General features: G+C 44.7%; 1 protein-coding gene across 1 annotated transcript; it reads left to right on the forward strand.

Moving 5' to 3' along the window:
• Window positions 1–233: 233 nt before the first annotated feature.
• LOC142795668 (SEC14-like protein 2) lies at window positions 234–8947 on the forward strand (the record flags this gene model as incomplete). The annotated part of the gene is given in 5 exon segments (XM_075886100.1): window positions 234–314; window positions 951–1037; window positions 3313–3425; window positions 5794–6142; window positions 6932–8947. Coding segments are annotated over 5 exon segments (719 nt in total), but the record flags the coding sequence as incomplete, so codon positions are not given.
• Window positions 8948–11635: the final 2688 nt, after the last annotated feature.

The raw sequence follows: 11635 nt of genomic DNA on the forward strand, positions 1-11635 counted from the left end.
GCACGTACGAGCTACAAGATAGATGACAAACGCAATTGGTGTTCGCCTCGTATTCTCAAGAGCGCTGATGTCACAATTCCAATCAACACATGTAGATAAACTTGCCTGCATAGTTCGGGTGTTCTTTTCGTTTTTTTTTTTTTTTGCTAAGTTGGTATTGTTTATTTTTGTGTTGCTTATAAAATGGTTCGCGTTCAGTCTCACGTTTTCCTTTGTATTGTTTTTTTTTTCAGTGATCGACTACCTAGCAACCCTAATGTGCACCTTCGAAGACAACTACCCGGAGAGGCTTCACAGAGCGTACGTCGTCAACGGTACGTGTTGTGCCAGTGCCGTTGGTACTGCAATAAGGTACACCTTCAACTAATAGTACTTAAATAGGAATCGGTCTTGCTGATGGTGGAAACACACACTGGTTTGCTGGTTTGGATATTTTGAACCTTGAGAGTTCATGGGCAACTCCGTTTCAGGAGTCGTACTGTTACTTTTTTATGTGAGGCACCCTAGAAGGAAACTATATAAGCGTATGAAGTGCATGGCGCATGAAAGAAAGATTGAGATTTGAAGTACTCATTTACCCATATTTTTTATTGATTAAGTGGAATATTTCTTTATGAAACAAATATTTTAACGATGGCAATGGCATCCGTGATGAACGTTTTAAGAGACTTCTCGCCTTTCAGCTGTTTGTTTTGACGTAATGTTTCGTTCAATGATTTCATATTAAGACACGATGTTTTCTGGTGAGTTTACCCGCATGACTGTCGTAGTCGTTGTTCCTACGTTTACTTCGTCAGACCATTTACTTAAAGTTTACTTCGTCAACCATGTCTGTAGATGAACCTTCGTGTATTCATTAACTTATTACTTTTTTCTGATCGCAACGTTTTGAGTTTGTTCTTCGCATTGTGACATGGGGAATTACATTTTATTCCTTTTTTTGTTTACAGCTCCTAGGTACTTCCCTCTCTTTTGGAAGATCATTCGGCCATTCCTGAGTGACCTTACTGCACGAAAGCTGGCCCTCTACGGCAAAGGTGAAAATACAGGAAAATTGCATCTTATGGTACCGAGGTATTCCGCAGAAAATCCTTCATCTCCACTGGTGTATGCTTGCGTGTTCATGTAATACATCTACAGTGAACCACAAAAGTTTGCGAACCACTCGAGTGCATGCCAAACTGCATGTCTGTGCCATCTACCGCCGTCCTCAGTGCTAAGCCGGAAACGGTTCTTTTAGATGCGAAGCGTCTTTAGGTCGACCTCAATATGTGTGGTGTGACACCCTCACAGCGCATGCGTGCCCCTCTCTCTCTCCTACACTTCCCCTCTCGCCTCGTAACGCCAACGCAGGCAGCCCCTCCTAGCGAGTTTCTTTATTGAAAAAAAAAAAAGACACCTCGCTCTGCGCAACCTTTCACTGGCTACCCCGCATATATTGACTCAGTGTTTTGACCCCCAATGTAGTGCCGGTGAAAGGTTTCTCATGTGCGTTGTTGAACAATAAAAATTCGCAGCGTGCGCGTTAACTAGAAGCCGACTACGGGTCTCTGTTTCCAGTCTGAGTCTTCTGTCTCTCATTGCCCGTTAGCAGCGATTGACATGTTCTAGTACAGAAACACCAATCAATCACTGCGTGCCCCTCCCCATAATTCTCTCCTGTGCAACGCCACGATCAGCGCTAGCGTCAACGCCACCGCCAGTGTAAGCGTTAGTGCCCGCTGCTTTTCATGTCCACCTGGTTCCCTTTAGCGGTAGATGGTGTAATTTTTAGGGCGAAGCTTCTTGTAGGCTCGAGTGGTGCATTTCTCCCACGTAGACAGCACAGCATATCCACGGACGTACAGACAGACAGACAGACAGACGGACGGACGGGCAGACAGACAGACAGACAGACAGACAGACAGACAGACAGACAGACAGACAGACAGACAGACAGACAGACAGACAGACGGACAGAGACGGACGGACGGGCAGACAGACAGACACAGATGGGCAGACAGACGGACGGGCAGACAGACAGAGACACAGATGGGCAGACAGACGGACGGGCAGACAGACAGAGACACAGACGGGCAGACAGACGGACGGGCAGACAGAGACACAGACGGGCAGACAGACGGACAGGCAGACAGACAGAGACACAGACGGGCAGACAGACGGACGGGCAGACAGACAGACACAGACGGGCAGACAGAGAGACGGGCAGACAGACGAATGGATGGACGGAGTCCGATGAACGAACGGGCAGGTGCCCCACTCATCATTTTTCACTCCGGGGATATGCCGTGATTTTTTACTGACTTTTCAATTTTATATTGCCACGTAGGGCATTGTTAGTTTGCAGTTTTCACGCGAAGCGCTCATCTGCGTTTGATATAATTTATTGCTCTGTCCTGTCCGTCTATCCCTTCCTGTTTCCGTATTTCGCCTCGCGTTACGAAAAATTCTTTGAAGTCGATCACAGACAAGCCCACATGGCAACTCTCGTCGGCTTATTTGCACTATTCGACTGCATGACCGTCACATTTCTATTTTCGTAGCAGGATCGAAGCTATCACGACGTGCCTCGAACGGCGTTCCGTTAGCTATCACATTTTGTGATGAAGATTGCGACTGGTCACAGTTATGCAAATGGAATGCTTTCGATAAGAGAAGCGCGTAGACACAGATGATAAAAAGTGCATTGCGTTAAAACGTGAAAGGTGAGAATTATTTGTACCCAGTATGAAAGGAGACCGGCCGTAGATTTAAGGAAAAGGTGCTGCTCGGGCGCTGCGGTGCTGTCAATCACCGTTGACGTAGCTTAAGTGTCTTTGAAGAGGCTTTTGGCGACGCACTCGCGTGGTGCATAAACTTGTGTGGTTAACTGCACATGCAATGTAAACTTCAGTGAGAGACGTGGGGGTTCGAACTTCCCATATTTCTGCATTTTTTATTTGGCGTACGCGTACACATGTAGAACATGTTCAAACGCGCGTAAAAAAATAATTCCCGCTCACTTCTTCCTCCCTCTCATCCTCCTTCACGTAAGCATTTCTAGCTAAACTTCTGGTGACTGGTTTTGTTTACCTTTGCGTTTTGGTAGGCTAAGCATGCTCGTGTTCTTGTGTTTTCTATGGTGTACGGCTGCTGCGTAGGAAAAGGGTTTGCCTTAACTCCTTGGCTGCACGTCTTGGGACGAACACATCGATATAGCCCAACGTCCAACCGATACGCATCTATTGAACTGCACGCAGACTGATTTTGTTCTGACACTCTAGCGCACGAACACGCAGTATTCTGCAGCCCTTCGCCACTTTGAATTTTCAGACGAGCAGGCCTGGAAGAAGGCCTTGCTGGAAGAGATCGACGCCGACCAGCTACCGCGATACTGGGGAGGCACGCAGACAGACCCTGACGGAAACCCTCGATGCCCCTCTGTGGTAAGTTTCTTGCCCGACCGTTTGATTTGAAAGACACCCCAAATGCCTTTCAGAGCCATGTTCGAATTGCTCCGCCATGGCGGTCTAGTCGCTAAGGTACTCGTCTGCTGACCCGCAGGTCGCGGGATCGAGTCCAGTTGCGTTGACTGCATTAACGATGGAGGCGAAAATGTTGTAAGCCCGTGTGCTCAGATGTGGGTGCACGTTAAAGAACCCCAGGTGGTCAAGATTTCCGGAGCCCTCCACTACGGCGTCTCTCATAATCATATGGTGGTTTTGGGACGTTCAACCCCACAAATCAATCAATAAATCAGCCATGTTCGAATTGCCGTGTGCTCACGACGATGAGCGATGCAGAACTCTAAGCGTCGAAAGTCGGACCATTTATTGGGCGAAGCTGTGCCTTACGAAGCAAGAGAATCGCACGAAAAACGATAGCGGTGGGCACAGGGGTCGTTAGATTAAAAAAAAAACTGATCGTCAGTGAAATGCCTCCACGCATAAACGTACACGTCATTCTAGTGTTATCACCGACGATCGCACCTAATCTGGATAGTACTCTAACATACGCAATCGGACATGCGATCTTTAGAGAACCGTCGACGTCTCATTCACGAAGCACCATGCCAGACAAAGCGTGTACCGCAACGGTCGATGAGGTGCATCACGTGAGAGGAAAAAGTGCAGTCTCCGTGAAATCCAATAAAATAAGCCCAAGTGTCGATATTTATATACTCCGTACTTGATTATAGGTGTGCGGCCATCATCGTTGTCATAAGCACTCGTACAGAACCCGCCGCTCAGTAATTATTTTTTGACAAACTCTTGAGGGTATAGTTAGCTTCGAGAAGGATGTTTTTTTACTTCCATAAGCTCCTGCGTGACTTGTATTTTCCGTGGCAGGAAATAACGGAGCAACTGTCAAGCATGTAGCAAGAAACTGCAGCTTCTGCAGTGCAGTGGCAAGTCGCTATCATTTCCCTTGCGGAAGGGGTCACCTCTTAGGTAATTGTTAAGACAACGGCCCGTTTAACCTGTATACGTAATATACGCACATAACTTCGGCATGTGGTAAACAACGATAACTGTCGTACATTGAAGATTGTAATGTTCTGCTTTCGATGATTGAAGCTGCCAGCAGCCGTACTTCTCTTATTTAAAGACTGGTCGTTTTACGAGTAGTTTTTTTCTCCCTGTACAGGCAGGTTCTTTACTTTTCATTTTACAGTATATTGCTCAACATTTTGACTAAATTCAACATGTGTGCTTCAGCAAAGGAGTGAGAAAAAAAAGCACCCTTAGGCCACACCAGCACTTTCTCCCCACCGATGCTACTTCCTCCGCAGTGACACTGCACGTATTTGCACCACCACACCCTGAACAAAATCCTACCGACTATCATTTGGATACAGGAGGGCGTTTATAAAGATCCCGTCGGTGTCTTAACACATGGATGGGAACGGTATTCATGCATTCCGATCCCACAATTGAAGTTAAAATAACATATATGTCGGCCGGTGGACCTTCTCATATCCTGCCATTGTCAAAAAGCCCATTCATTAATCAATTACTTAGTGTATCGTGTTATGAACATCTCTGCACGTTCAGGCAAGAATAAAAGTGGCCACGGAGACAATGTGCACCATTCATTGCACCGAAACCTGGCAACCCACGCGAACAGCCCCCTATATCACCTGTCTTGATATGAATCGCGGATGATTTCAAAGGTCACAAACAGGCCCGTCTTACATTTTAAGTGTTCTTGCTTGTGCAGTGTGTCACTCGAGTTTGTGTAGGAGGTTGCTCTACTTTTCAGCGTATCTTGTAATAATCACACCCTCTGTCACACTTAGGACACCACGAAAATAACTATTGCCTATAAAAGCTTGACAGTACACAAATAATAACAATGCGTTAGAGTCTGTGCTGAAGATTTTGTTCTTGTGCAACAAATACTAAATTCATTTGTGGGAAGTATATTTACCCATAGAATGGCAAAAATTGGGCTCTCTCAGTCAATCATGAAACATTTCTTCCCCATAGGACTGGTTTTGCGTAAAGGTTGTAACGGCTCAAGCGTGCGTAAATATTGTGGCATTGTGCTATCATTACCATTACCTCTCTACTCTTCCCCCTCCACCAATGCTATATATAGTAAGCAAATTGCTTTTTTTTTTATACTCTCGTCATTTTCTATATGCTTGTCATACATAGCTTCCCATAACTTTTGACTTGCCGAAAACGTGCGCTAAACAAGGGTTCATTGACAAATCATACCATAATCAATGCAGCACTTTAGGTTAATCTGTTTCGTGCTTACGTTCCTCAAGCGGGATCTCAAACGCATATTCAACTTTCCTCCACAAAGGTTATAGATGGCGGAGAGGTTCCTACCCGCTACTACCAAAGCACGAACGGCCATTCGCCGTCTGAACAGCAGCAGTGCTTGGACCAGATCCCCGCGGAAGTGGCGCGGGCGAACACTGCTGTGAGTCGACAGGCGACAGTGGAGGTGCCCGTGCAAGTGTCAGAGGCCGGCATGCTGCTTGCGTGGGAGATCGTGTGTGACGACCTGCTGTTTGGTATCCTCTACCGAGGCAATGGCACGTTGTCCGATGAACATGACAGTGCCGAAGTCGTTCTCAAACCATCCCGCATCAAGGCTGGCTCCAAGCTGCCCGAGGCCGGGTCGCTGACGTGCTCAAAGCCGGGCCTGTGTATGTACCACCTTTTCTGAATTGATAAGAAGTCCTTCAACAAATGTTTCCACGAGTGGACTTGTCTTCGTCAAGACAGCATCTGCCATTTTTAGGGACGAATTTGTGTACGCCTAGTTCACTCTGCCCTAATGTCAAAAGTGCACACATAGAGAAGTCCGTTCTCTCCTCCATGTTAGAGGCTCGTGCAGACGAAGCACAATGCACACATGCACGCAGCTTAGGCAGGCAGTTTCTACATTGATGAAGACAAGTCCGTTTATAAAACTGTAGCCTACAGCAACCAACCCTCTTCAATGATTTATCATTCCTTGATGCCTCCATCTTTCCATAAACTTCTGTCTTGCTGGAGCTCTCATTGATTCTGGCTTACTTGACGCACGTAATATATATCCCCCCCCCGTGTTTTTTTTTTTAATCTGTTATCAACACTCCCGTAAAGTGGCCGAAACATTTTCGTTTTATTTGCTTTTGTCCTAGTCAGCTTCTTGTTTTCAGTACCTCCATGCCTGTTCTTGACCAGACGGGTTTCCGTACCGATTTCACACTCTTCTCTTGTGCATTTTCTTGTACATGCTTTACAACAATAGACCACACAGTGTGCACTTTCTCTAGTGTCATGTGACTCCTCCCGTATAAATGTTAAGCGATGTTCACTGTGACATTCTTAGAGCAGTTGGATATGGGTGGCTGCTTTATAAATGAGTGTCCCTCACAATCGGGGAGTGGTACACCGCAACTACGACGTTGCTCTGTTGACGCTTTCTTCTTCTATATCTTTCCATGCAGACGTGCTCAACTTCGACAACACTTTCAGCACGTTCACTTCCAAGAAGCTGTCTTACTCAGTTCGACTCCTGGAGGCCACTACGATTTGACCAGTCTCCTGAGCCTGTGTTTAAGCCCTGTACCTTTCAGTGGTGTTGACACAAGGAACTTTCCATGGAGTTCTGCATTCAGACTGGCGTTTTCTAAACGTCGTTGTTGTTGTTTTTGTTTTTCATTGTTAATATATTAAGTTCGCAACGTATGGCGTGGCATGGTACTTATTAAAGTGTGTATTCCTGTGTACGTATTTCTTATACTATTACGTTGTCGGATGTTGTGAACTTAGTCATCAGGAGTTACACTACAGTTGCGGACATTTCTTAGCAGTGAAGGGAAAGCTACGGAGCCTGGGTACATATTACTGCGGGGCGTAAACATTTCATACCATTTGCTTTGTTTCTTCAGACGGCCATTTGTGGCTAATGTTCGCTGGTAGACTCACCTAAAGGCGTAGATGCCATTTAGCGCTTGAGGTATATGTCAGAGACATACTTTTCGCGCATGTAAAACATACGTATGAGAGGGTCTCAATGAAAACAAATATCAACGTCTCTCTGGCGTGTGCTTCGTATTGTATGAAAAAGCTTCCTGTAAAGATATCCTTTATTTCTCGCGCAGAAGACACGGACACAATTGTGATATTACATTCATTAGCCGCTACATTTGCGCGGTTTGATTGTGTAGCCTTGACTTCATTGACAAGAAAAGTTGTCCGCAACTATAACCCCAACCACAGACAGGCACAGGAAGTGTCAATAGAACGCCACAGCCAGCTGTGTCTGTTCAGCAGGAAGTGCTATTTATGTACATGCGCGACGCATACTGAATGAAGTTCCTTTCCTGTCCTGCATATTTAGTGGCTTATTGCATTTCCAGAGTGCTAACAAAGTTTGTTGTAACGAATGTCTTGTATAATTCTTACTAGGTGTCTTTATAAGTAACTGCATACCGGTCTTAATGCTGTTCGGATGTGCGCCGCGACTGATTTTTCTTGCGTGTTGTTTTTTTCAGCCAGGAAACGACTCTTCACTGCAGCGAGTGTGATGTCACGTTGCAGCATTCAGTTCAGTTGTTTGCGTATGCACACCGTTGTTACGTGTGCCGGCATTGTGTTTTTCTGCGTAGTTTTTTTTTTATTCGTGGGACCCGTGGTGCAAGTGTCGCCGTTTGGTTGTACTAGTTTATTGTAGCTACTCTCTCTGTCCACGACCTGCATTTAAAAAAATGATTCTTGATAATAAGTGTAATGTTATGAAACGTTCCATTTGGACCCACTATTTCTCTTTGGAAGGATCGTTTCTCGCTTTCATTTCGAACATCACCACTTGATGGGTCTATATTCATGCGAACAGCGTAAGAACAATGTTGCTATTACGAACCCTGATCTCATCATATGTCGCCAATGTTACGTGCTCAGTTGCCAGGAATGAAGTTCGTTTTTATCCGTGACTTCGAGTAGTTACCATAAATTAGGTTATCCGTGACTTTGGGGAGTACATGTCAAGAACCTTCTCGCTACTACTTTTCGGGTCAAATTGTCTAGCCAATACCGTGCCTGTGTGGTAACTCCTAGCCTCCGCGATCAGCAACCGCGCGTTGCCGGAGCTGTCCGCGGAGGCCAAGGGCAACTTTGGTGACACTCGTTGTGACTGATGGATGTGAAAGCATTGAGGTGCACAAACTCGAAAGTACAATTATTCGCACTTTGTTCCTCAAATCCAAAGTGCACAACGGTGCTCTGAATGTCAAATCGCTTAAGTGAGTACACGTGAGCGGCAATACGAAGTAGAGACTGTGATGTAAATGCTCTTCCAGGGCAGCGCCGACTTGCTTGTGCTGTACTTTCCAAGCCAAGATAACGCGACAACTTCCAAGCGAGCGGCGAAATCGAAAGGGTCCTCCGGACGCTTTGCCCGAACTTGTTCTTCATGGTTGGAACGCTGATGATTGTGAATAAATAGCGTTCAGAGAACGCCATTATTTTCACATTGTGTCTCTACCCTTCGTTTCTCGGCCTCCCACGTTCGGACACAAAGACGCACGTCATTTCCAGTAGTGATAGATGTGTCCTGTGTAGCGCAATTGCAAAACGCGTGCAGAAGAAGTGAACAGACTTGGCCCCTCTTCCCCACTTCGTCCTTTGAATGCCCTCTTTCTATCAGTGAGCCTTGTCAATAGTGGCTGCATGCAGTGCAATTGTCGGCCCAGTTTCTAAAGGACAAAAAAACAAAACAAAAAAATGTGCAGCCAAATAAATTCTTGCCAAAGGAGGCTGACATAAAATGGCTATTTGTGTGGGGCACTAGATCGTGCACAGAAGGCTCCGTGAATAATGTCTAGTACGATAATCGTGATTTGATTTTATTTTCAACGAAATGTGCATAGGTTGTGTGGTGCTCAAATTGTCCCTCAGTGCTTCTCGTCAGTTACTCGAGGCTGAGTCCAAACACTGCGCCATGTGCAATAAGATGCATGTTTATTTGTCACGCGTCAAGTTTATTGATTTGTTTTTATGTGCAGGAATTAATAACAAGGTGCGAATGAGAATGGAGGCCTTGTGATATTTGGACGTAGCAGGTTCGGACCCTGCTGGCGGCTATACAGGGCGTATTTTTTAAGTACCGATTTGTCTTTAAAAAAAACTATCATAGGTAGGCACTTTTCGTCTTCGCATTCCATGTCTAGGTCAAGGCAGAAATATTTTGCCGCTGATTAGATCACTCAGTTATGATTTGCAAAACTAATTGAATGAAATTCCACGATAGATAACTGAAACCTTGTGTGATATTTTCAATTTTCTTTAAAAACAAGGCTTGCCGTAATTTGTGACGTAGAACGACTTCGCCATGTAAACAACCATCCCCAAATTGATGATCAAAAGTTTAATTAAATTATTTTATCAATTATACATTTATGATGGATGCAACTAGTGGCAAAATTTTTTTGCCTCGGCCTAGAAATTGGCTGCGAAGACGACAAGCACTACCTGTTGTAGTTCTTAAGAGAAAATCTGTGTTGCTTAAAAAACACTCCGTATACTTCTCTTTCCATTCGCTTTAATTATTTCTCTTTATATTGCAATCTACACTTGGCTTCATTATTTTGGTGTTGGCTGCCATTAATTTAGATAAATAAGAAATTGAGTAAAAGTCAGTAATATACCACAACCGTGCGCAGATGATAGTTATATAGCATTGAATTTTGAGTTGGAGAGGCAAGCAAAGGTCGGCAGGTAAGTCATAAATACGCCACATTTTCTGCTCTACACGGGGATAGACAAATTAAAATAAATGGAAAGGGAGAAATAGTCACGCGAGTTTTTTTAGCGTGCAATGGTGAGTTGACAAATGGTCGTGCAGACTTGTAGATCTTGCACTTTGTGTGCTCAGCAACCATGTGAAGGCGTGAAACAGTAAAAGGCCAAAACTCAACTCGCCCAATTAGGTGGGGTTTGGGGAGCCTATCGAAGTCTTCGCTATTTCACCCGTATAGTTCAAAAAAATTTGGCTTCCGAAAGCGACCTTTAGTCAAATCTGATTCTGCTGTGTTATATCTTTGCCCACTGAAGTGCATGCATATATGGTCAAAAGCAGCGCCTCTACTACTTTTTTTTTGTTCTAAAACAATATGGGAATGAATGAATGAACTTTATTTAAAGTCTAGTAGTTTCCTTTGGCGAGGTGGAGGAAGAGAGGATTAACCCATGTCCCCGGGCCATTCTCCCTCGATGATTATGGTGATGCCTCAAGTGACGGCTTGAAATCCTTGAGAAAATAAAAAAAGCATTTTTATTTCTATGTTTCTCACTTCCTAGTGAACTTACTGGGTGTCTCGTGCAACTAGAGTGAAATATCTAAAAAATAGTGGTCAACCTCTACTGAATAAAACAATGACATGTGGTTGGCCTCACGTAGCCATCCTGTTGTCCTCATCAGAATGCTTTATGCCTAACTAGCTAATTTGGATCAATTATGCGAAAATTTTAACGTTCGCTCTATAGGCCAAGTGACATGTTTTGTTACACCACAAAGGGCACTGTTCTACAATGACCAATCTAGCTTTTTGTGGCAAAGTACCTGTGCGTGATGGTTTTCTTCTGGTGTTCAAAAAAAAACCGCATGACCACGCCACCTAACTGAAGTTCTCTCAACTATGAGAAAGGGTCTCGATGTATTGCCAAGAGGCCTTCAAACAAAACAGTCAAAGTCATCAATAACGACAAAGGACTAATCTGACACGTTTGTTCCAGCAAAACTGGGGTTTTAAGGCAAAATGCCTTGACCAGGCGATTAACATAGCATCCATAGCGCTCTGAAAGCTTGAACTGCTTGCATGTTTGTAATTCAATGACTGGCATTAGAAAAATGACTCATCGCTTTTCCAACGTTTGATTACTTCGCGGCTTTCTCATTTGACCTGATTATTCAAAAGATACTAGAAAAAAAAATTAATTCCAAATCTGCATGTTACACTGCAAATATAGTCGAAAGACGGTGGTCTTACGTCTGGAGAGAGTGAACAAAACGTTTATTTGATGTTCTGCGCAAGAAAACCGGTGAAGAGTATTCTCGAGGCGCCGCGTTAGAGTGCCTCAGCGTGTAGCGGTAGTGAACGAGCGCATCGAGTCACGTTAGACACAAGCGCCATCTGGCAGTTATCCTCGAA

The sequence above is a fragment of the Rhipicephalus microplus genome, unplaced genomic scaffold (assembly GCF_043290135.1).
Source record: "Rhipicephalus microplus isolate Deutch F79 unplaced genomic scaffold, USDA_Rmic scaffold_797, whole genome shotgun sequence".
Taxonomy (NCBI): Eukaryota; Metazoa; Arthropoda; class Arachnida; order Ixodida; family Ixodidae; genus Rhipicephalus; species Rhipicephalus microplus.